Source organism: Neofelis nebulosa, chromosome X (genome assembly GCF_028018385.1).
Source record: "Neofelis nebulosa isolate mNeoNeb1 chromosome X, mNeoNeb1.pri, whole genome shotgun sequence".
Lineage (NCBI taxonomy): Eukaryota > Metazoa > Chordata > Mammalia > Carnivora > Felidae > Neofelis > Neofelis nebulosa.
Genome location: NC_080800.1, coordinates 18,267,047 through 18,293,775, shown reverse-complemented (window position 1 = coordinate 18,293,775; position 26,729 = coordinate 18,267,047). Strand labels below are relative to the sequence as shown.

The following is a 26,729-nucleotide window of genomic DNA, read 5'->3' as shown; positions in this document are numbered from 1 at the left end:
CCCCCACTCACTCTCTCTCTCTCTCTCTCTCACACAAAATAAATTAAAAAAAATTTTTTTTTAATTTTTTTTTAACGTTTTTATTTATTTTTGAGACAGGGAGAGACAGAGCATGAACAGGGGAGGGTCAGAGAGAGGGAGACACAGAATCTGAAACAGGCTCCAGGCTCTGAGCCGTCTGCACAGAGCCCGACGCGGGGCTCGAACTCACAGACCGCGAGATCATGACCTGAGCCGAAGTCGGCCGCTTAACCAACTGAGCCAACCAGGCGACCCAAAAAAAAAAAAATTTTTCTGAAGTGAACCTGGAAGCATGAGTGTACAAAAAGCAAGGCATAATGACCTCATGGCCAATTCCTGAGTAGTATATAAATCTAAAGCTTGGACTTTCAGCTATATACAAACATGGCCCCTACCAAATCTAAACAACTGTGGTACATTAAGAGTTTACTTTTTAAATAAACCTTTCTGGCATAATTTAATTTTCCCTTAAAAAAAGTTGGGAGAAAATGGCAACCTCAGACATCATACTTCGTACCTCAAATACTTCAGCAAAAATCAAAACTGCCTACACAACCACACTGCCATTACCAAATTCATACACGCGCACATGGAAGCAATACTATCACCTAGTACACAATCCATATTTAAATATCCCCACAATCGTCTCAATCATGTCATTGATAGCTATTCTACTTTTGAATGAAGATCATACACTATATGTTGTGTTCCTTTTTTGACCCTCATTTCATCTAGTATAGCTTTTCCTCTCATGTGTTTCACAACCCTGACCTCTCAGTCCAAACCAGGTGTTCTGCAGAAAATCCCTGATGAGGGTTTGCCTGAAGATCTCTTCATCAAAGTCAGGTTGGCATGTATTTACACAGGCCTCACATCAGGGGCAGAAGATGTGTGCTTCCTATCGTTAGAGATGTAAGTGTGACCACTTGGTTCAGGTAGATGGCACCAGAGCTCTTCATTTGCAACAGTACCTTTTTTCCCTTTGAAATTACTAAGCAAGCTATGGGGTAGTCCTCTGAAATTGGGTGAAGGTCCTGATCTCCCAAAAAACCTCCAGTAGTGGCTTTGGCATCTAGAAAATTCTTGGCCAAACCAGTTATTATCACTACAAGGACTGCAAACTGATGATTTTCCCATTCCATTCCATTTTGTAAAAGTTCAGTATTGTAGACAAGGTGAATGTACTAGAAACTACCAGCAGAGGACACTAAATGACAATGAAAACAAGACCCAGAAAAGGAGCTTGGCAAATCTAACAGGAACACAAAATGAAAACTGACTACACATATAACACAACTATGTGCAAGTCATATGTTCTCAGATACAGTGGTTTCAACCATAAAACAGATTAGCAATAAAACAGCTGTATACTGGCATCTGCTACCTCTGACTTGCTCTGATGACTCTCTGTTCCCCTCACTCACCTGTTTCCAGGAATACAATCTGAACCTGTCTTAATGAAGCTTCCTCTGAGCAAACACTAACAACTATAAAACACATAGAGATTTACAAAGCAAATTTCCATAAACTCTCATTTAATCCTAACAACTCCTGATTTAACCACTTGATCTTTTAAGTGAACAAATGCAGCTGTTGTAATTACTAGCAGACAAGAGGTCTGTCTTGTAAAATGTGGTGCCCCAAATAGGGTAATATCTCCCACTCCCTCTCTCCAGAACAGGCAAACAGGACTTGGAGGTAGCCTCTTCCACCCTGGCTGAGGGTTGGTGGGTGGAAGGAGGTGGGGAGGTAAACCACCTGTGACATTAGATGACGGTGACAAATATCAAGTCATGGGTTTTCAAGGGAGGAAATCCACCCCTGGTTGACCACCAGCCAGCTATCGACAATTACTGAACTATGCACAAACCTGCTGAAAATACATGTCCGTTCTCAACTGTGTCACTAGTGCCTTGGCTAAAGAGCTCTTCCCTTGACTGCAACACAATGGTTCTGTTTTTCTTTTTTTTTAGGATTTTATTTCTGGGGCACCTGGGTGGCTCAGTCAGTTAAGTGTCTGACTCTTGATCTCAGGTCAGTCATGATCTCGCGGTTCTTAAGTCTGAGCCCCCATCAGGCTCTGCGTTGATGGCACGGAGCCTGCTTGGGATTCTCTAATTGTCTCTGTCCCTCCTTCATTTGTGCTCTCGCTCTCAAAATACATACACTTTTTAAAAAACCTTATTTTTAAGTAATCTCTACACCCAATGTGGGGCTTGAACTCACAACCCCGGGATCAGAAGCTGCAATGCTCCACCGACTCAGGTTATGATCTCACAATTCAGGAGATTGAGCTCCACATTGGGCTCTGTACTGACAACATGGAGCCTGCTTGGGATTCTCTCTCTCTCTGCCTCTGCCTCCCTCTCTCAAAATAAATAAATATTTTTTAAAAAGAATCCATAAAGTTTATTTATTTTGAGAGAGAAAGAGAGCGTGAGCACAAGTGGGGAAGGGACAGAGAGAAAGAATCCCAAACAGGCTCTGAACCATCAATGCAGAGCCCGATTCAGGCTCGAACTCATGAACCGTGAGATCATAACCTGAGCCGAAATCAAGGGTCAGATGCTTAACCAACTGAGCTACCCATGCACCCCAACACATTGGTTTTTAAAGCCTGGCAAAGAAACAAAAAGGATCTCTAACAGGATGGGGAAGCCATTTATCTTGATGAAGCACTCATCCCAGCATGAAGTACATCTATCTCTTTGGAACGGGCTACAGGAGATATTCCGGAGCCCCACACAACTCTGGTTTCAACTGTCACTGCTGAACATTGAAAATGGATCCTAGAGAAAAAGTCAGGTAAAGTATGTCCTGGGCCTCAGGTACACTGGGTAAACCACAATATGTCCCTCTATTCCTCAACAAAACTTAAATGATGTGAGTTTGTTTTCCTGTTCCTTTTCTTTTGAAAAACAGTATGAGGGGCACCTGGGTGGCTCAGTCGGTTAAGCGTCCGACTTCGGCTCAGGTCATGATCTCGCGGTCCGTGAGTTCGAGCCCCGCGTCAGGCTCTGTGCTGACAGCTCAGAGCCTGGAGCCTGTTTCGGATTCTGTGTCTCCCTCTCTCTCTGCCCCTCCCCCGTTCATGCTCTGTCTCTCTCTGTCTCAAAAATAAATAAAACGTTAAAAAAAAAAAGAAAAACAATATGAAAATAAATTCTCTAATACATCCCATGGCTTCTTAGTTGAAAATTCAGATTTAAGTCATCAGCCACAGGGGAACAATAATTTCAGATGTTACTGAGTTACCTGTTAATGACTGAATTTTTTTTTTTTTTTAACGTTTATTGATTTTTTTGAGACAGAGAGAGACAGCATGAACAGGAAAGGGTCAGAGAGAGAGGGAGACACAGAATCCGAAACAGGCTCCAGGCTCTGAGCTGTCAGCACAGAGCCCGACGTGGGGCTCGAACTCACGGACCGCGAGATCATGACCTGAGCTGAAGTCGGACGCTTAACCGACTGAGCCACCCAGGCGCACCAATGACTGAATTTCTAACCATGTCATTCCCCAAAGAGAAAAGTGGCACCATCCTTGTCCTTTTGAGGCCAATAACAAAAAGCCTACCACCAAATATTCCCAATAACTTCTTGACCCCCCCACCCCGGTTTTATGAAAAGATTTAAGAGCAGCAACAAGCAAAAGCAAAGTCTGTATTTTGAATTGAAAATATGAAGCTTAACTCCACTTTCAAAACTCCTCTACCAAAAAGAATCAGACTTGTCATGAATGCCAAAAACCACAAACGCATTCCATCTATTTACTCACTCCTAAAAACAACCCCAATAAAAGACCAATAAAAATCAGAGGCATTTTGATGTTGGCAAATTCATTATCATGGAGTTAACACATTTTACAACACAGTGGGAACCTGCTGAATGCAAGCTGGTGCAGATATGAAAATGGTGTAAGCAGGGAAAGATGGAAAATCCACAAGTGTGTGTGTGTGAACATATTTTTAAGGATAGGAAAGAGGGAAATATAGCTGCAGATGCATACACTGAACTTAGGCGGGATACACAAATCTAGGTACTCTGGCAGATTTCAACAAAGTGGGCAACTGTGGACTGTTACACTCGGTTTACTGGCAGTTCCCTGCTTTCTACCTTACCAGAGATCAAACAACTTTCTGGTTAAGCTTACATCAGCCCTGGAGCTTTCCTATGGGCTGAGGAACTCAGCATGCTGAGCAATTCAGTCCTTACACATCCTAGGTCTTGCCAAAATGAATTCCCTCTTCTAGAAAGTGCTGTCAACTAGGGAAATCTGTATTCTGGTCGCTTCCATCAGTGATGGTGCAACCCTGGTACAGTGTGTTTGCTGTTGTGAGTAATGGGCCAGCCTCCTACTCCTGGGGCCTGATAAGGAGCCACCCAGACAGGGAAGAGCAAACTGCTGAGAATTACCTGCTGGGCATCCATGATTCACTTCTATTATTAATTCCCAGGACCCACCCGAGACTCTGTCCATTCCAACAAATGTCAAAACTGTTATTTCTATCAAAGCTCTTTTAACAATTGACATCACAGACAAATACCTCTACAGTGTTCAAGAGAACTTTCGGTAGGGACAGAAATGTTCCTTATCTGTGCTGTGCACTATGATAGTCACTAGCCATTAGCTACTAACAGGAGACTAGTGAGAGGAGAGGAATGGAACTATTTTTATTAAGTTTAAATGGCCAAAAACTGTCTTCATTACCATTTCAAAAGAACCGACCTGTGGCTGCTCAAAGTGGGTGGCCTCTGAATTCTTCCTATCTTGCAGTTACCTTACTTGAAAGCTGTGAGGCAAATTTTCTGTCACCTCATCTTGTCCTGAATCTTAGAACTGAATTCCACTTGAGAGCGCAGAGTTCTGAGCAGAGAGAGCGCGTTTTCACTTTACTGGACCAGGTTGGGAAGTTTTCTAACTCCCCTGTGACTGAGATGGAAGCCCCATCAGCTCTCTGCTTTATACAGTTCCAGCTCCTGAGACTCACTCCCTATCTCCTTTCTACCTTGTCTTGTTTGGTTGTGAGGCACCCGCTAGCTCAGGCTATCATGTTGCCAAAAGCAGCCCGTACTCGGGGACAACACAACCATTCTGATGATCTTACCCGACATTCAGGAGTGAACTTACCGCTTCACCCGTCCAGTACTGTCCCGACTCAATTCTTTCATTCTTTCTTCTACTTTGTTCAGAAGCTACAATTAAAAGAAAAGAAGTCAATGGGCTTACAGAAAAGGCTAAGAGGTACACCGAAGTTACAGACCAGGAGGCTGAAGCCGTGGTGACAGACCTGTGCTTTTACTCCTGTCCTCCCCCATCCCTTCAGCAGCCTCCAGACCTGGCCCAGTTCCACACACCACACCAACCAGGCCTCAAGGTGCTGACCCAACCTCAGTCTAAGTCACAGGGACTTAGTGAAATAACAGGGAAGGGGAGAGCAGAAGGATAAGGCACATAGAACATCCTGCTTAAAGGTGTACGTTCCATACAGTGGCAACAAGTAAAATTACTCAGTATTCAAGCAGTCAAGGGAATGATGACAAGCCAGGTTCCTAACAATAACTGAGGAACAACTATTTTTCTTCTAAAATCATTGATCTGGAGGGAGGAAAGTTTAAAGTCAACTGGGATGTCAGAAATTAAGTAAAATAACTTTACCATTAAAATAGACATTTAATGATCCTCTAATACTTATAATTACACCGAAGTAAATAAAAAGTCAATAAAAGTGAAAAACCAACACTGTCAACTTCTTGGCCTTGTGAATCACCATCATAACTCTGAAGGTCCAATAACACCAGTCCATGTGGGTAAATTCTCAAATTGGCAAAACTACAAAGGAAAGTATAATTTTAAGGTTAGGAATTGTATCATGGCATTCCCAAGAAAAAGACACCAACCCACCCAATTAAAAGGAAAGACCATTGCTCTTTTTTCCCCTAAATTACATAGTTAACCCTTTTGGTTTCTTAGGAGAGCCTCTTCTTAGGGGTGAGGGAGCCATCTATCAGGGAAGATTTAGATGGAATCACCACATGCTAACGTTTTCACGTTAACAGGTTCTTGGGCCCAGAAAGTGATTCAGTAGCAAGTTCTGTGAACCTGATTTTTTTTTTTTCCAAAGTAAATTGTACCCCCAAAGTGGGACTCAAACACACGATCCTGAAATCAAGAGTCGCATGCTCTACCATCTGCGCCAGCCAGAAGCCCCTGTGAACCTGCTTTTTAAGAAGGTTCCCTGGCACATGATTGGGCCAGGTTTAGTAACCATGGCCTTAAGATGAAGGGAGGGTAGGAAAGGGCAAGTGGGTCCTCCCAATTAACCTTCAGAGAGTTCAAACCAGAGCCGTGTTTTTCTGACTGTAAGCAGGTGGTGGTTAAACTGACTTAGTTGTGGATTGGCACACCCCAGCCCTATACTGCAAACCAGATCCAGCCCGCAAGCTGTTTTGCAAAGCCTGCAGACTAAGAATGGTTTTTACATTTTTTAAAGAGTTGTTTAAAAAAGAGAGAGAGAGAATGTGACAGACACTTATGTGGCTTCTTACAAAAAAGCTTTCTGACCCCTAATTTGGTGAATCTGCACATTTCTCTTAAAATGTCAGAGTGTATCACATCTAATAGAAGTTAATTATTTGGAAAAACTTCAAAAAACGTGTTTCAATCATACACGTATATCTGTACTGCATAGACACAGAGGAATATGTACAGGGTTATGACATAAAATTACTTCCTAGCATAAGTTGTGGTTAAAGAAACATTTGAAACACACTAAATTAGAAGAATTCTGTTCAGAGAATACCGCCAGTGTGCTTAGATTAAAAAAGTAAATACTACTAATTTTACCTTCAGCCCCAAAATCAAGTTCAGGCCCAGGAAAGCACAAATCAATTACATCTGAATGTAGCTAATCATCTTTCCTTGCCACTCCACCACCAGCAGCACAAAGGACAGGGGCTGGGGATGGGGGAAGGGTAGAAAAGCATCACTTTTAACTACCTGATTGATTCTAGCTGAGTCCTCTGCCAGAGAACTGCAGAAACACAGGAACACAGACAATGCGGGAAGTTAAGGTCTAGTAACAAACTCAACCATTAAAAACAGAAAGAAATAGAGAGGAATATTTGTGGGGCGGGGGCCCCGCGGGGTGGAAAACATGTAAAAAGGTGGTTGAGGATCAGGACGTCAGCATCACAATGTGGCCATTACCCAGAAGTCAAGCCAGAAGCGGGTGCTGTCCCCCCTGAGCCTGGTGGCCTGCCAACCACCCCCCCCCCCCCCAATCCATGCCTGGGCGGGAGAAGTGAGGTTTCAGGACAGGAACCACAGGGATGAGTCCCAGTTGACCAAGCAAAAGAAGAGGAAGACCAATGTGGAAAATAAGTTTTTAAACAAAGCAAGTTGGGGAGCCTTGGTGGCTCAGATGGTTAGGCATCTGACTAGCTCAGGTCATGATCTCAAGGTTTGAGTTCAAGCCCCACACGGGGCTTTCTGCTATCAGCACAGCCTGCTTCAGACCCTCTGTCTCCCTCTCTCTATGCCCCTCCCCTGCTTGCGGGCTCTCTAAGTAAAAACATTTAAAATAACCATGTTAATTCTCATTTTTTCTGCTTTCAGAAGCAAACAGCTCTTGTCACTCAAAATTCCCTTCCAGGAAGAATTCTAGACTCCCTAGACAACTGGAATTGGTGTATATGGTACAAGATTCAAGAAATGAGGTACAGAAGTAGGCAGGGCCTGGCTGCAAAGGCAGTTAGGAGACTGTTACTAGATTCAAGGCTTCACCTAGAGTGGAGAAGTAGCCTCCGGGGGTGGCAGGGTGACATGGCTCAATTTGTTGTGGTTCCCAAAGGATGGCCCATACCCAGGACAGCAAGAGACCATGACAGGAAGGTGGAGAAAAGAGGCCAGGACAGAGAGGGACTAAATGCAAACCTGCAGGAGCTGGAAGGATCAAGGACAGCTGCAAACCTCTACTTCCAGGGAACGTGCTGTTAACTGGGTCAGAGCATGGACCAGGGGAGGCAGGAGAGTTTGGTGGTGATGTTGATTTGGGGTCAAATCAACATCTTCCTTGAGGAAAAAATTATTTTAGATACATTTGAGGTATCTGCTAAACACATACATGGAGATTTGCTACATAGTTAGAAATACATATCTGGGCTTGGGGAGAGAGGAGCTGGGAAGTCTTTGAGAGGCATCAAGAGAGGGAAGTGCATTACCCCCATGGGGTGGACCATGTTGACTTATACAGAGAATAATGAAAGGGCGGGGCGGGGGGGCATGCTAAGAAGTTTCCCTCATTTTCCAGCATTGCCTTCTGGACCTCTGTAAGAGCATGGGGGTGGTTATTTTTTCTTTTAGTAGAAAAACAAGTGAGAGAATATGGGACATTAATGAAACCATGTGGAATTCTAGTACTTTGTACCTTGGGGGAATGGAATTAAAGTCACTGAAAATACCCAGGAGTTCACATTTTAAAATTAACAGGGCAGGGGCACCTGGGTGGCTCAGTTGGTTAAGCGTCCGACTTTGGCTCAGGTCATGATCTCACAGTTCATAAGTTCGAGCCCCGCATCAGACTCTGTGCTGACAGCTCGGAGCCTGGAGCCTACTTCAGATTCTGTGTCTCCCTCTCTCTCTGACCCTGCCCCGCTTGCGCTCTGTCTCTCTCTCTCTCAAAAATAAATAATAAACATTAAAAAAAATTTAATGTTTTAAATTAATAGTGCAAATCACTAAGAATCTTACTAGTTTCCACGCTAAACCAGACTAGATAGAATACAAACCTAGACTTAGGAGAGCACAAAGAGCTCAACGCACTGGCAGCTTCTTATCGGTCAGTTCTTAATTTAGGTTTCCTTTCCAACTCCCAGAACATACTGGCTTTCATTTACATACTGATTATGTAAAGTCTAGATAGTCTATAAAGTCTTAAGGAAAAAAAAAACTTGAAATCTTGGATCTCCTCATCTTCCTGTCAACCTTCTTGCAGACATTCTCATCCTGCATTTGACCATGGTCTGCATTAATTGATAATAACTTATAACCGTGCTAATCGCAGTGGGATTCACAGTGGGGTCTGCCGACCAGCACCACCAGCACGCCCTGGGAGCTTGCTGGAAATGCTATTTAGGGTGCTGCCCCAGAGCAGTATACTGCATCAGAAATTCTTGGAGTGGGGCCCAGGAATCTTTTAACCAAGTCTGAATCATGGCCTGCCAGTTCACAGTGCTTATGCTGCCCAGGGGGGTTCTGGGTCCTGGCCACACAGCAGAATCATCTAGGCAGGGGAGTTTGGAAAAATACTGATGCCCAGTGGCCTCAATCTCTGGGAGAATGACTGGGGTAATGGCATCTTGTGAAAGCGCTCCCAGGCGAGTCTACTGTGCAGTTAGGGCTGCGAAGCACTGAATTCTAGCTCCCTCCTACAAGGTGTCACAGGAGGAAATAAAAATACCTGGACACCACCCCACCACTGCCCTTTGCCCCCACCCTCCACCCCCCACCCCCAACTGAAGTACTCAGATCTGAAGAGCAGCACTCAAGGACACCTCACCTGCCGTTTTTGTTTATGTAGGTCGCTAAATAACCATGGTCTTGCCAGGTGTGCACCGACTCCGTCATCCCTTGCTCCTGGAAAATGGACTGGAGGCCTTTTAGAATGGTCTCACCATCAGCTAGAGAACAAGGGAGAGAAGGCAAGGTGGTCAGGATGAAGTACATTCCAGAGGAAAGCCAATGAGGCAGTTTGACGACCGAACTTTCTGAGAAAACCTGAACAAAGAGTTGCCAGTGTCACCTATCCCTTTTGTCATGAGCTGTGTCAACTCCATGAGGAGACACTACACAGATTACCAGGTAACACAATAAAGACACCATAAAAACCCACAAAATAATTGTGCTGAGGATGCAGACATGTATTCAGCCAACTAGAGATGGCACAACAAAGTATTTAGCCTAAACCAGAAATCAAAGATATGCAAATAAAGGAGCTTCTACTTTAGGGTAAATTAATGAGAATATACAGTGCTAGAAAGGGGATTCCATCCTCTGTTGATGGGTATTGTAAATGACGTCTAAACTTTTGCTTCTATGTTCCAGATGTCTCACAGTAAGGATGGGTTGCTATTATAATTTGAAAAACATAAATCAAACAGGGCCACTCAGTAACATATTTCTATATGGTAGAAACTGAACAACTCCATATGGGACAACCTGCTATGCAGTGTGAACCCCTCCTTGGCCAGAAGCCACTCTTCCCCCTCCCACCCACCCACCTCCAAAATGGAGCTCAATCAAGGTTACAGAAATTGCATTAATCTCTGAAGACTCACTTGAAGCCAGAATCTTCAAGAATATCCAACATTATGAGACTGAGAGGAAAGGCAAAATGCCGTTTTTTCTCTTCTAGTTCTACATGCTAAGCAGTCATTTTCTGAGAAGGGTAAGATAAAAAACCGAGATGAGACTAAAGGAATTACTCTGTACTGGCCCATGAGCCCTGCACAGGCTGGTGCTTTTTCCACATAAAATAGCGGAGGCGGCAAAGCGTCAAAATGAAAAGTGGGTCTGTGACCTGAACCAAGGCAAAAGAAAAAACAGAAAGATTCACAGCTGACCACAGTGTGGTTTCACAAGAAAATTACACTAGAATTCCTTCCATAAACTAGTGCCAAAACCTAGACTAGAAGTTAGTATTTTTTTCACTCTACATAGAATCTATCTCCAGTGATGTCTGGAACTATGTTCTGAAGACCTTCCAGAGCATAGTAAATGAAGACCACAAATGGGGTCAGAGGCCAAATTGGACAGCAGACATGTCTTATTCTGGCCGGCACAGACTTTTTTTAAAAAAAAACCTGATTTCACCTGCCCCCCCCCCCGACCTGTAGTGGGTGGAATGGTGCCCCCCCCCCACAAAGGATATGTCCACATACTAACCTCCAGACCCTGGAAATGTGACCTGATTTGGAAAAAGGGTTTTGCAGATGTAATTATGGATCTAGAAAGGAGATCATCTTGGATTATCCAGGTGGGCCCTAAATCCAATGACAAGTGCCCTTATGACAGAAAAGGAGACACAGGAGTAGGTGACAGAAAGACAAAGTAGAGACTGAATTGGTCACAGCCACAGGCTGAGAACATGGAAGAGCCATGAGAAGCTGGAAGAGGTAAGCAAGGACTCTCCCCTAGAACCTTTAGAAAGGACCACAGCCCTGCCAACAATTGTTTTGGATTTCTGGCCTCCAAAACTGGGAGAGAATAGGTTTCCGTTGTTTTAAGCCATCCAATTTGTAGCACTTTGTTACGGCAGCTCCGGAGGACTAATACACCCACCAAAATTCATATTTTTAACATCACTTAACAAACAATAGTGGGGCGCCTGGGTGGCTCTGTCAGTTAAGCCTCTGACTTCCGCTCAGATCATGATCTTGCGGTTGAGGAGTTTGACTCCCGTGTCAGGCTCTCTGCTGTCAGCACAGAGACCACTTCGGATCCTCTGTCCACCCCTCTCTGCCCCTCTTCTGCTCATCCTCTCTCTCTCTCTCTCTCAAAAGAAATAAACTTTAAAAAACAGCAAATAGCATAGCAAAAATGGCAGTGAAGGCATCATTTTTTAATCTTACAAATCCCCAGAGACAGAGATATTAGGATAGCACAACTAAAACTCACGGTCAACATTTAAAATAAAACTATATAAGTGTGCACCCCCAAGCGCCCAAACAGGAGCAGGTAGAGACAAGCAGGTCACAACCTAGAGGCCTGTGTGGTACCAGCAATGGTGAGAGGAAGTGAGAAAGCAAAGGGACTTCAAATTGCTCATAAAAACCAGTTAGGGTTCATGCACAAGGAAGGGCTCTCCTCCTTTGAGAAGGCAGCACCCAGAAGGGACACAGTGAGAGAGAGCAGGGTACACAGTGAGAGAGAGCAGGATAGTTTATGGAGCCAGATAATGTCAGGGTGGCCAACCCCTATGACGGGCAAATGAAGGGAGGCTGCTTCTAGGGAAAAGCCCCCCATCAGGGAAAGACTACTGGAGCAAAATGCACACCACACCCACAGCATAAGCATCAACCAACACGAGTGGTGACCTCATGTCTCATTAGTCTAGCTCATTCCCACAGAACTATGCCTTTGGGAAACTCATTTGGCAGAAAATAGCTGGCTTCGCTATTCTGAAATTGGTTTCAGGAAATTAAAAGGGGGAAGCCTGAATTTTATCTGCTGAATTATATTCGGTTTTAAGACAGAAATCCACCCCCTAAAAAAATTCTGATTTCAAACTTCATAAGAAAGAACTGACCTTGTTCAGTGTGTTTGTCACTGAAGCCTGGTGGGGTCAAGCCACCATGGAAGTGACTGAGCTGCAGGGCGGTAAAGACAAGTATGCCCAGCGTGCCCGAGTCCCACATACCCCAAGCAGTACTTGGCCTGAATAGGAAAACCACTATGTCATTATTCAATCCCTCCTCGGCTAGAACAGATGTTTTCTGTTTCGAAAGTGTATAAAACAAATCATCACTCCTGGTAAATGGCCTCAAGACTGGGTCCTGCTGGCACATTAGAAAACAGAACACAAATCCCTCATGCCAGTGAAGGGGACAATCTAGACAGGGCCACCCTATCACTGGCCAGGCTGTACAGTGAATGAAGACCTCAGCTCCAAGGCTGAGCCAGGGCAAAATCTATCCCTTGGGCCAAGGAAAGGGGGATCTTTGATACACCTAAAACCCTTGTCTGCTGGCCAAACCCAGCATGGTAACCATCCCCCTTTTCTAACTGGCACTGGCAGAAAGGCACTGAGGGGGCTAATGGAGGCCCCCCATCCAGCCAGGTTTCACACAGAAGAAAAACACATTATGAAAGAAACCCAATTGAGAGTGTTACTTATTTCTGTACTGTGGGCTTGCCCCTCAATTCAACACAAATATGCCAGGTCTGAATGTTCTTCCTGGCTGTCACCACCGCCTGGTCCCTTGTGGGCAAAGAACGTGCCAGCCCTGCCAAGGATACAGGGACTGTGCTTTTCCGCACTATCCTCCTGCCCTCTCCTCTCTTGTCATCCACATCACTCACAGTCCTTGGAGAAGACTGAGAAAGGGGAGCCAGAGCTGAAGCAACTGCCCAGCAACTCTTTCCCAGAACCAAGGTTTTCAAATGAAAACAAAGCCATGAGGTGCCAGGGTGGCTCAGTCAGTTGGGTGTCCAACTCTTGATTTCGGCTCAGGTCATGATCCCTGGGTCATGGGATCGAGCGCCAAGGTGGGCTCCACACTAAGCAGGGAGCCTGCTTAATTAAGATTCTCTCTCCTTCCCTTCCCCCTGTCCCCTGCTTGCTCTCTCTCCCTCGCACTCTAATTTTTTTTTTTAATTACAAAATAAATGAATAAAATAAAATGAAGCCAAAGACCTGAGCTCTGCTAGGTTTAATGATATGGCTAGCTTGGTCATCTTAACCTCAGGTGTTCAATAAATGTCTTGCGGGGAAATGAATTTATTTCAGTTAGCTAAATTAATCATCCATATTGCTATATCCTTGCAGAGTTTCTATAACTTCTAAATCAGTGATTTTCAATCCTAGCAGTGCATTATCATCACCTGGAGAGTTTTAAAAACCGGTATGTCACATCCTAGACCAATCAAATAAAAGTCTGGGGGTGGCACTCAGGCATCAGTATTTTTCAAAGCTCCCTGGGAAATTCCAATGCACAGCCATGGTTGAGAACCACTGATCTAAACCACTAGATAACAAGAATGAACAAGAAATCCCCACTATTTCCAAACTAATTACACTCGAGTCACAAAAAGGTTATAGAAAATGTTGAACAAAGTCTGACAAAAACCCAAACTCCTTACTAACTATAGCCACAAGTAGCCTAGGACATGCCCCAGAAAATGCTCTGCAGTTATTATCCAATTTCAACCTTTCATACCCATGTAGTAAGAAACATGTAACACGACCGAACAAAATATATTTGGCTATATCAGGGCTCCTCAATTGGTGATGACAACATATGGTGTGAAGGACTGTCTTGTGCCTCACAGGACCTTGGCAATCCCAGTCATACACACTACATGTGGGTAGTACCCCCCTTTGTTAAAAAAAAAAAAAATTTTAAGGGGGCGCCTGGGTGGCTCAGTCAGTTGAGTGACCAACTCTTGATTTTGGCTCAGGGAGGGCACTCTCTGTGTGATTGAGCCCCGCATCAGGCTCTGTGATGACAGTGTGGTGCCTGCTTGGGATTCTGTCTCCCTCTCTTTCTGCCCCTCCTATGTGCATGCATGCTCTCTCTCCCTCTGTCAAAAATAAACAAATAAATAAACTTTAAAAAGTAAAAACAGGGACGCCTAGACGGCTCAGTTGGTTAAGCAACCGACTCTTGATTTTGGCTCAGGTCATAATCTCACGGTTTGTGTGATAGACCCCCACATAGGGGTCTGTGCTGACAGCAGAGCCTGCTTGGGATTCTCTCTCCCTCTCTCTCTGCCTCTCCCCTGCTTACGTGCTCGCTCGTGTGCTCGCTCTTTCTCTCAAAATAAATACTTTAAAAAATAAATAAAAATAAATAAAATTTTTTTTAAAAGACTCCACACCATCATTGCCCAGGGGCAGAAGTGGAGTGGGCAATACAATCCCTTGAGAACTACTAGTAAAACTGAGCCTGGGGTCAGAGCATATCCAAATTTGGGAACACAAAGACTGCAATGTCATAAATGCCTACAAACCAGAGAATTTGAAAGTAGATTCAAATGCTAAGAGATATAATCACACAGCTTTCAAGTAGGCATGGTAATCCAAACTAGGCTAATAAAATGTCGTTTGGCAGAAGTTCTTAAAAAAACTCTGGCCAGGCAAGAATGATGTGCAACTAGTATACCACTCAGCCTTCCAAACTGCTCAGCAACACAAAGACCTGTCCCAGGGCAAAATATGTCATTTGTCAACTAGACAACTCAATGCCCCCGTTTCCAGACCACTGCCCACTTTGAGTTTATTCAACCATAACTTTAAAAGAAATCAACTTAGAGGTCTGATCCAAATTACATACACCACTATCAAAAGAAAGGAAGGGAAGAGAGAAAGGAAGGGAAGAGAGAAAGGAAGGGAAGAGGGGGGTGAGGGGAGAAGAGCAGGAATGAAGGCCCACATTTCATCTTCCTGCCTCATTTTCTCCCAGAGATTCACTCCTGGAGAGCTCTGACTGTGACTATCGGCTCCAGATGGCTGAATCCCAAATGCATATATCCAGCTGGAAGGTACCTCCTGCCTAAATGCTCGCCACACTGTCCCAGTCAAGTTTGAAAATGGGCTTGGACTTCTCTACTCCACCCCCACTAGATGTTAATACCCTTGCCACTTAAAATCCCCCAGGAAGCTCCCCTTGAAACTTTTCCCACAAATCCCCCACCACAACCTCTCTGCCCATCCAAGCTCACTGGCCAGGCACCCCTCACATACCTCACTTCCTCAACCATAAGATGCGGACACCACTTTGCAGGTTTCCTGCAGGGAACCTGACACCAGTGTTCATTCCCTCCATCCCTCCTGGTCTAGTACTGCCATTTAATCATTGCTCCACTAGGTGGGCAGCCCCAGTCACAGAAGTTCAGTAGATCAGCTGCACCCACCCAGCTTACAAGCCCAAAACACTGAGTAAGGGATTCGTGCTGAGTAAAAACCTAAGATACCCAGCACCCTGGCATCAAGAGGGGAAAACATGCTTCAGACATACATATTCTCACTTCTTTCTTCCATTTTAAGTAATGGTCAAGATACTGTAACCTCCTTAACAAGATGAATTCCAGCAGAGGATGCCCTGAGGGAAGAAGCAATTGTCATACACCCAGAAAAAAAACTCTGCAGGTTCTCTCTGCACCTGCAGACCCAACTTTGCATCTTTAAGTCCTTTTCAACTTCAGAAACTTAAGTAAAGAAAACTCAGGACATAGGGTGTGTGTCAGTCACCTCTTGTGCAGGGCCATCAGCCTGCCCGGCCATGGGCCAGAGCCCCAGGGGCCACCTCTGCAAAGTCAGGGGTTTGGAATGAGTGAATTCGTTCACATTCAAGCAGCATCTGGCTAGTGAAATTAGGAGACAAATTTCTATTCTTGCCAAACATATCTTTAATTATGAGGGCTGGAAATTCCACACGTCCCCATCAAGCCTCCGTCCCCCATTTCTTTGCTTCCTAGCTCTCCCTCACAATGGTTCAAGCTACTTCATAGCCAAGGGGTGGATTACTCCCATCATCGCACCATACCCAAGTGGTGGAGCCCAACGTCCGGCCTCCTTCCAGTTTGCCCCTACTGCACAGACCCTGGTACCTCCAGAGCCCCGTGCCTTACTTCACTTGACTCTCTGATCCCACTGGGTCTGTCTCCCCATCCCACTTCCCCTTTATGCTCAGGTCAGGGGCCACCCCGACCCCCCTCCTCCTTTCTGAGAGCCGTACTCCACTAGTGGGCAGTGGCAACAGAGAAGTCAGCAGCTCACCGCAAGGAGAAGCATCAACGCAGGCATCCTTTACCCAAAACCTGAGAATCTGATGTCAGAGAAGCTAAGAGCCAGTTTTGCGTTGTGCAGTTTTCCTTCACACAAAACCAGCTTTCAGGTCACCTTGATAGGCTCCTAAACCTAAAGTGGAAGAAAAGGCAAACTGCATTCCAACACACTTTGAAGTCATTCAGGTATCTGCTTTAAAAATCCACTCGGGTGCCTGGATGGCTCAATCGTATAAGCGTCTCTTGGTTTCAGCTCAGGTCATGATCTCACGGTTTCTGAGTTCAAGCCCCACGTCAGACCGGACAGCACTGAGCTGGCTTGGGATTCTCTCTCTCCCTCTCTCTGTACCCCTCCCCAGCTCCTGCTCTATCAAAATAAATAAATAAATAAATTTTGAAAAAAATAAAAGTCATTTATTAAATAAAATAAAAATCCACTCAGAGGTCCTAATCTCAACAATGGTGGTGGTTACGTGACTGTATGCATTGGTCAAAACTCAGAACTATACACAAAATTTACTCAACATGAATTATATCAAGTTTAAAAAAATCATGGGGCACCTGGGTGGCTCAGGCGGTTAAACATCAGACTTCGGCTCAGGTCATGATCTTGCGGTTTGTGAGTTCAAGCCCTGCGTCAGTCTCTGTGCTGACAAGCTCAGCGGAGCCTGGAGCCAGCTTGGGATTCTGTGTGGCTTGGGATTCTGTGTGTCTCCCTCTCTCTCTGCCCCTCCCCTGCTCATGCTCTGTCTCTCCCCCTTTCAAAAATAAATAAACATTAAAAAAAACTCCATTCCAGGGGCATCTGGGGTGGCTCAGTTATGCATCTGGACTCTTGCTGATCTCAGCTCAGGTCTTGATCTCAGGGTTGGGAGTTCAAGCCCTGAGTTGGGCCCCAAGCTGAGCGTGAACCTACTTTATAAAAAAAAAAAAAAATCTATTCCAGAGTTACCACCACCATTGGCATAACCACTCTGAGAATAACAAAATAGCACAGCATTCCTCATGGGCTCCCTCTCACCCAAGTGCGTGCTCACAAGTATTTAAGGGTGTGAGAATATCTTTGAACTCACTTGGGATATGCTACATGTAATCACAAAATCAGTGTTGACAGGCAGCAAGCCCAGATTACTGAAATCAAGTGATATAGAGAGAAAACCTTCACATTTCACAAGCAAAGAGCTCAACACTTAATCCAAAGCAGGTTCCAGGCTCTGAGCTGTCAGTACAGAGACCGACACAGGGCTCAAACCCATGAACTACAAGGTCATGACCTGAGCTCAAGTCGGTCGCTTAACCAACTGAGTCATCCAGGCACCCCCATTTTTTTTTTTATTTTTAAATTTTAACAAAGGGTCTTGTGCATCAGGAGACTTCTCAGACATTCAGAAGCCTAATAAATTTCCAAGGATTAAAGTGAAGGTCAAGCATGTGGTTCCTTGGGCTATCTTACGGCTTGGTCTTCTAGTCCCACATCCAGTTCTTTTTACAACAGCTGCAAGATGATTAATCTCACACAAAACCCAAGACGACAGCAATGTTCAGAGCAGCATGTTTCATAATAATGAAAAAGTGGAAACACCCCAATTGTCCATCAAGCTATAAATGGATAAACAAAACGTGGTATATCCACACCATGAACTATTATTCAGCCATAAAAGGAATGCAATATTGATATACGCTACAACATGGATGACATGATGCTAAGTGAAAGAAATCAGTCACAAAGGACCACATATTGAAGGAGTCCATTTATATGACATAGCCAGAAAAGGTATATCCCTACACATTAAAAGCAAATGAGCGCATGCCAGAGGCTGGGAGGAACAAGAGGCTAGGAGGAATAGGGATGATGGCTAAGGGCTACACATTTCTTTCTGGGGTGATGAAAATGTTCTAAAATGTGGTGATGGTCACACAAATCAATGTGCTGAAAACTACTGAAGTGAATATTTTAAATGGGGGAACAGTATGGCAAGAGAGTCATCTCAATAAACCTGTCCCAAAAAATACAAACACACAAGCTGCACTTTCAGATTCTCAGGTACTGTGAAGTAGTCAAGGCAACAGAAAGTTCCAGAAGTCGACTGTTCCCCTTCAACCAACCATAAATAAGCCAGGCCTTAGGCACAGGTTAAAGGGGCTCCAAGGGGCAGTCTCCTCTACCCATCCACCCGACCCATTAACGAATAACAAGTATCTGAGCAGCTGGTGTGTGCAGGCACTGTCCCAGCAGCAGACATGGCTTTCATGCCACGAACACACACCTGCGGCCAGTCTCAGTGCCTCAGTTCAATCACTCAGTGCCTCAGTTCCATGCTATGTGTGGCATGGCCACTATAGCTAATAACAGTGCATCATGTATTTGAAAGTGGCTGGGAAGAGTGGATCTTAAAAGTTCTCATCACGAGGGAAAAACCGGTAATTATATATGGTGACGGATCTTAACTAGACTTCCTGTGGTGATCTTCACAAGATAATACAAATATCAAATCATTATGTTGTACACCTAAATCTAATACTTAACATCAATTACACATCAATTAAAAAAAATGCTTAGGGCACCTGGGTGGCTCAGGAGGTTGAGCATAGGACTTAGGCTCGGGTCACGACCTCACGCGAGGTCGAGCCCCACATCAGCCTGTCAGCGCAGATCCTGTCTCCCTCTCTCTGCCCCTCTCCTGCTTGCGCTCTCCCAAAAATAAATTAATATTTTAAAAATTCTTTTAAATTTAAAAATCATAGCAGTGATGTAGGGCCACAAAACACAGAAAGGGACAAATGACAATTTGGGGGGTTATTTTCCGAGCAGTTTCTGATGTTCACAGAGAACCAAACCAAGGAAAAGTTAGCTACAGAAAGAAAGAAAAAAAAGTACGGACATTAGACTGACAACCATACGACACAACACAGAAATGACACCCAAGCTCTTTTCACACAAATGTGCATTAAGAAACCCACATGAGGCTGTTTACAGTAACGGCCACAACTACTATTTCTTAAAACTCACATTACAGTACACTAGGCATACTGTAAATATGTTGCTAATTATTTCATTGCCCTGCCTTCCCTTCCCGGCTGCAAGAGAGCAAGAAAGCAAGAGAGCAGTTCAAGAGGCATTTCCCGTCACCCCCAACACCTACTGGAAAGAGGCAAGAGCCTCATTCTACGTCTCTCCATGAGCCTTATGAACTAATCTCCTTATGAAATTAAAGAAGGGTTCATAAAAATATAATTTATGAGACACAATCCTAACCCCTCTTTATTCTGGAACCCAATACTGTACCCTCTTCTTCCTGGTACACCCGTTTCCCCCACAAAGAGTCTTCAAATCAGCCACAACCCACAAGCCTCAGTGAGCACAGAGAGGGAAGCACCCCCAGAGAGTGCCCACATTCTGACCTAGCCCACATGGGAGGCTAACCAAGAGTTATCAAGTAAGGCACAGAAAGGGGAGATTATGCAAAAGCCTGGCTTTCACATGGGGAGAATGGAACGATTTGTGGTCATAAGATGCTGGACATCTGGCCACCTGACCTCTCCCAGAAGGCATCATTTGAGCAACACAAGGCATGCCTCAGACTGCACAGGTCCAAGGTCCATGTTTTCAGAGAAGAGGAAGTAGTAAACTCGGGGTAGAGCTGTGGAAGAGAGAAGACCACCAAGGCAGAGGACACAAAGAGGCCAGGACCACAAAAAGCCCTGTCTGGGGGCCGCACTCAACCCAACGGTTAGAAGCCCCCAAAATGAGATGAAACCAGACCCAGCTGCAGCATAAAACAGATGAGCAAGGTGGCAAGAGGGGACTTGTAGAGTCTGACGTTAGAGGACAGGAGAAGATTTAATCTAAGGCGCCTGGACCAAGAAAAATAACCAGCCCTCACCTTCAGTTCACAACTGCCATCCACAGTCCACTGTGAGGAGTGGAAAGGTCCCAGGGGCCACCTGCCACCATCCCTTCATCTCACAAAGCAGAGATGAAAACGGGTTACAAGCTGGCCCACGGTCAGACAGCAATGCTTTCCTTCAGCTCCACCCAGAAGGAAAACCAGATTTCTTCCCCAAAGTACTAACTGTGGGATTGCCAATTCTACTATCCAGGAACACTTACCCAGTACCAGGAATATCCAGCTCTCTTCCCGCTAACTTTAGGTGGGCAGAGGGTCTTATCAACCATTTATATTTCCTTTTAATTTTTTTAATGTTTATGTATATTTGAGACAGAGAGAGAGAGAGAGAGCACTAGGAGGGGAAGGGGCAGAGAGAGAGGGAGACACAGAACGCGAAGCAGGCTCCAGGCTCTGAGCTGTCATCACAGAGGCTAACGCGGGGCTCAAACCCACGGACCCTCAGATCATGACCTGAGCCGAAGTCAGCCACTTAACTGACTGAGCCACCCAGGCTCCCCTGAATCTTAATTTTTAATAGGAGAGTAGATTCCATTATATTTATCATGATCATTAACACTTTTATTATAAATGTCATATTTTTATGCTATTTTTAATGTTGCCTTATATTTTTAATTTGTTTTATGAATTTTAAATTTGTTTTTCCCTTTTGAGTGTTTGCTTTTACCTTATTCATTTCTTTGGAAGCCATATATACTCCTTTTGATACTGGTAAGTGTGACTTTTCAGTTTGAGATCATGACCTGAGGCAAAGTCAGACACTCATCCGACTGAGCCACCTAGGCGCCCCCCAGTTATATTTCTACAAACAATTCTAGGGCTTATGCCCAAGCTTCCATGCCAGACTGCAAATCAACAATGAACAGTATTTCTAGAGATAAAGCAGTTTGGAGTTCATGTTATCAAAAGAATTACACTTATATCAAAGCTGCCCCTGAGGCAACCCCAGGACCGTCTCTTCCTCTGGCACCTTCTCTTCCTCCGGCTTTGGCCAGGGCACACTCAGCAAAGTCAACATTCAGGATGGCACCCTCCAGAATGAACCTCCAAGATTACTCAGCACCCAGGAGGTGCTGGAACCATAAATGCCACAGAGATAAAGACAAAGGACACAAGTCAAAAACTCCCTGGACAATGAGAGGGGTGTGTACTATGATGGATTCCAGATGAGAGAAAGGCCACGGGGGGGGGGGGGGGGGGGGGGGTTTGCTGGGAATCAGTGCTTGAATATTTTTCCAGATGGCTCTAAAGCAAGCCACTGGACTTAGATGGTCTAAAGACATGGGCGGGCAAACTTGTTCCATAAAGGGCCACACAGTGAAGATTTCAGGCTTTGCAGGCCAAATCAGGGCTGTGTCAGTCATCAGGAAGCCAAACAAAGGATGCCAGAAGAGCAAGATGTGGCCCAAGGGCCGAACTTTGTTGACCCCTAGTCTAAGGTCTTTTCCAGTTCTAAATTCCTAACCAACAGGCATAGGGACACTCAGCTGTAATTCTACAACCTGAATTTCCAGAAGTGATGTTCTTAGAATTTGAGACTAGAATAATATGAATACTTCCTCCATTCAAGTTGGCAACTTATTAAATGGGGGGGGGGGGGGGAATAACAGCTAATAACCTATATAACTAGGACCCTGCTTTTTTAGGAATACATAGAAGTAACATTAGCAGCTAACAGATAAGCTGCACTGGAGAATGACAATATTTAAGAGTACTAGTCAAAGGGGCACCTGGGTGGCTCAGTCAGTTAAGTGACTGACTTCGGCTCAGGTCATGATCTCACAGTTCCTGAGTTCGTGCCCTGAGACAGCTCAGAGCCTGGAGCCTGCTTGGGATTCTGTGACTCCCTCTCCCTCTGCCTCTCTCTCTCTCTCTCTCAAAAATAAGTATTAAAAAATACTTTTTTAAAAAAGAGTACTAGTCAGCATTTTAAAGTCACAAATTGCTAATCTATGCTCCCACTTCAAGAACATAGAAAAAGAGAAAAATAAACCCTAAGTAAACAGAAGGAGATAAAGATAACAGCAGAAATCAATGAAATTAAAGACAGAAAAACTACAGAGGAAAAAAAAAAAATCAATGAAGTGAAAAGCCATTTCTTTATCAAGATCACTAAAAATGACAAACTCTAGGCAAGATTGACAAGAGAAAAAAAGGAGCAAAGGTAACAGATTGCCAATATTAGGAATAGAACGACAGATATCAATACAGACCTGCAGACACCAAAAGAATAAAGGAATCCCACAAACTCTACATACATAAATTTAGCAACTTAAAAGGAAATGGGCCAATTCCTAAAAAAACAAACTACCATAACTCACCAATATGAAATAATCTGAATAGCTCTATAACTATCAAAGAAATTGAATCTGTAATTTGAAAACTCCAAAACAGAAATCTTGAGAGCCAGATGATTTCACTGGAGAGTTCCAAACATTTAAAGAGTAACACCAATTCTATACAAAATCTCTTACAGAATACGGATAAGGAATGCTTAACTCATCTTATGAAACTATGATCCTAATACCAAACCACACAAAGACAATCCACAAAGAGAAACCTACAGACCAGACAAATATCCCTCATGAATATATAAACACAAAAATCCTTCGCAAATCATTAACAAATAAGAATTCAGCAATAAATAAAAATAATTATGTACCATGAACAAGTGGGATTTATTCCAGGTTTGCAAGGCTGGTTCAATATTAAAACAAAACAAAAATCAATGTGATCCACTATATATAATAAGACGCTAAAGAAAAATCACATTATTAATTGATACAAAGTATCTGACAAAATCCAACATCCATTCAAAATAAAAAGACACACAAAAAAAAGCAGTAACAGAGGGGAACTTCCACAACTTGGCAAAGAGCGTAAAAAACCTAAAGCTAACATTGTACTTAATGGCAAGACTGAATGCTATTAATGCCAGCTTAGTAAGGCACAGAGAGGTCAAGAACTTGCCTGAGGTCACACAGCTAGTAAGTTATAGATCCAGGATTCAAATTCAGTGAGTTTTGAGTCTAAAATCCAGTGCTTTTAATCACAACATCGTGTTGTCTTTGCTCAATTATAGTTGTGACAAGAATAAGTAATTTGTTCCATATAGCAAATCATCAACAGTGGTTATTTACTTCTAATAGTATTATAGATCTGGGTTCCCCTCTATATTTCCCTACATATCTTGCACATAGGCTAAAATGAGCAAATAATTTTCAAAACAAAAAAATTATGTAAAAAGACAAACATAAACCATTACGTGAACAGCTCCTGCAGTTTCTTCAAGTAAAGCCAGATCCTTTATCAAAGAGAAAAACACAAGAGCTCTATTAACAATTTAATATTCACAAAATGCTTAAAAAGTTATGGAGATGTAATGCACACCATGGTAACTCTAGTTAACACTGCATTATATAGTTGAAAGTTGCTGAGGGCAGATCTTGAAAGTTCTCATCACAAAAAAAATTTGTTAACTATGTATGGTAATGGATGTTACCTAGACCTATGGTCTTGATCATTTCACAATGCATAAATATAAAATCAAAACATTGTACATATGAAACTAATATCATACATCAATTATACTTCAATAATTAAAAAAAGCATTCCACCCTGTACCAAGTTTAAGATACTTATATATTCACCTCTAGAAATTAAGAATGTCCATTAGCATATCAGTCGTGCAGTTTCCCTTTTTTTTTTTTTTGAGAGAAAGAGAGCAGAAGGGGCAGAGAGACGGAAACGAGTGAGAATCCCAGAAAGTAAGAATCCCAAGCAGGCTCCAGGCTGTCAGCACAGAGCCCAATGCACGGCTGGATCCCAAGAACCGTGAGATCATGCCCTGAGCAGAAGCGTGAGCTGGTGAGCTGACATGGTCTTAAACATAACAATGTCTTTGGCGCCTGGGTGGCTCAGTCGGTTAAGCGACAGACTTCGGCTCAGGTCATGATCTCTCAGTTTGTGGGTTCCAGCTCTGCACTGGGCTCTGTGCTGACAGCTCAGAGCCTGGAGCATGTTTCGGATTCTGTGTCTCCCTCTCTCTCTGCCCCTCCCCTACCCACACTCTGTCTGTCTGTCTGTCTCTCTCTCTCAAAAATAAATAAATATTAGATACAACAAGGTCCTAGAAATTTTTCAGGATTCTCACTGGAGAAATGTCCATTCTAAGGAAATGGAGTCATGCAACACAAACACATGTCATACCTTAAAACTCAGAGTGTTCCTTAAAAATTCTGCTTTAACTTAAAAAGCTCCTTTAAATAAAGACCAACCTTCAAATCACATGCCAATGCTTTACTTCCTGCCTCTTCTTTTGCCAGCAGAACTTGCCTTCTCTTTCAGTAAGTTAAATTCACAGGTCTTTATAACCGAGCATCTTTATCCACTGGCACAATTTCAAAGTACTCAGTATTGCAATTAGTGTTAGGTGTTTTATGTATCATTTGACACTCTTCCAAACATTTTATTGGACATCCCACCCAACAACACAGTGTGTGGGATTTTGGTATCATTAGCGCCTTCAGGCAGAGGGAGAAATTAAGGTGCATGTGAAACTAACCCAGAGGGTCTTCTGGAACATGGTACCAGTTCTTCCCAGCTCCTTTTGGGTATACTGCTTGGCATATAAATGCAAGTGATCGCAAGCATGGCCACTAATTCAGTGGCTCCTTCCAGAGCTCAAATGACAGTATCAGTTTAATGAAATCCAGGCCCACCACAATTTAGGGCCCCCGAGTTGTTTTTCCAGGGGTCTGGAGAAGTGCCTAGTTGTAAGGGTTTCAAAGAGCATTTGTGCAATGGTTTACATACTTGGTTTAAAGATTCGATTGAGGAGGTTTCCCGACTCTTCAAAAGAACTGAGCCTGTAAGTAAACTACCATGAAATGGTGGTTGGAGTGGCAGCACACACCAGCAGGCTTGGGTTACAAGTGCAGTGAGATGGCGGATTAAAAGGCTTGGAATGTGTGGGACTCCAGATACTAAACTCAGGAACAGCTTCACTGAGCACGTTTTTAAACAGATGCCCAGCCACAATCCAGGAACTTTCCAACCAATCCTTACCTGCCAAGGATTAGTATGACCGCGGTGGTCTCAATTCTAACGACAAAGCCCATAATTCCAAATCCTACCCAGGTACCGAGCCTGACATCAAAAGCTCTAACTTTTCAAAGCTATGAGACCACAGCACTTTGTTCCGTCCACCTCCCAACAAAGTACCAAAGTCCTGCGTGACCATTCAAATACAGCCCATTTCGTTATATTTAGATGCAAAGATTTCCAAGCTGCTAACTCATGCACTGCAAAACCTTCCATTATATTTAGACGAATTTCTTATGCTCATTTAATATATTTTAGAGAAAGTGAGAAGCGGGAACAGGGAAGAGCAGGGGAGAGGGGTAAAGGAAGAGAGAGATCTCAAGCAGGCTCCACACTCAGCACGGGGCCCAACACAGGGCTCAATCCCACAACCCTGTGACCATGACCTGAGCTGAATCCAGAGTCAGACATTCAACCAACTGAGCTACCCAGGTGCCCCTAAATATCAATTAACGTAAATATTAATATCTTAAGTTTTTTTCAGTTTCCAATCTGGGAAGTTAAAAAGAACATTCTATTTTTATTTGCTTCTCTCCTTGTTGAACACCATCATGTATACTTCTATGCCACTTGTATGTTTTTTCTATATTACCCAAATATGATTTTATTTAACGGTATACTAGTGTCTAGTTATAAGACCTTTGGTTTGTTGTTTGTTAAAAATATTAAATTTTTGCCATACATGATGCATACATTTTCTATCTTAATTTTAGCCAACTTAAAATCAGCTTTCCCCCTTCAAAAAAACACAAAGTGTCCACTGTTGGTTACTAAGTTGGAAAATGCTATCCTTAACAAATGTCACACGCAGGACTTCAGACTACTTGAAAATGCACCTCTCATTAGGTGGAGTGGAGACTGTTTCTAATGCCCGGATTATGGAGTCAATTTCTTAAACAGCTGTTATCCCTTCCACAGCACTTAAAATTATGATAGAGAACCACCAAATAACTAGATGAGGCTTCTTGAGATAAAGCACAAAGTAATTTTACCATACACTACCTCTACAGGTTTAAAAAAATGGGTGTAACTTTGGAACCACACTCTAAAAAGATTCATTATGGTTTATACAATTTTTTAATGGCAAGGTCACAAAACTAATTCCCAGCAATGTGCAATTACTCAGCCTGGAGTCAAATACAGCTTCATTAGTGCAATTAAGAATCTTTGCAGAGTTGGGGTAAAAAGAGTTT

General features: G+C 43.6%; 1 protein-coding gene across 1 annotated transcript in view; it reads right to left on the bottom strand.

Moving 5' to 3' along the window:
- SMS (spermine synthase) overlaps nt 1-26,729 on the bottom strand; it is a 54,036-nt gene that overhangs the window by 20,363 nt on the left and 6,944 nt on the right. Inside the window, exons 2-4 of the mRNA XM_058713749.1 lie at nt 9,579-9,699; nt 5,761-5,851; nt 5,150-5,214 (exon numbers count right to left, since the gene is read on the bottom strand). Coding sequence (XP_058569732.1) covers nt 5,150-5,214; nt 5,761-5,851; nt 9,579-9,699 — 277 coding nt within the window. The remainder of the gene's footprint in view (nt 1-5,149; nt 5,215-5,760; nt 5,852-9,578; nt 9,700-26,729) is intronic.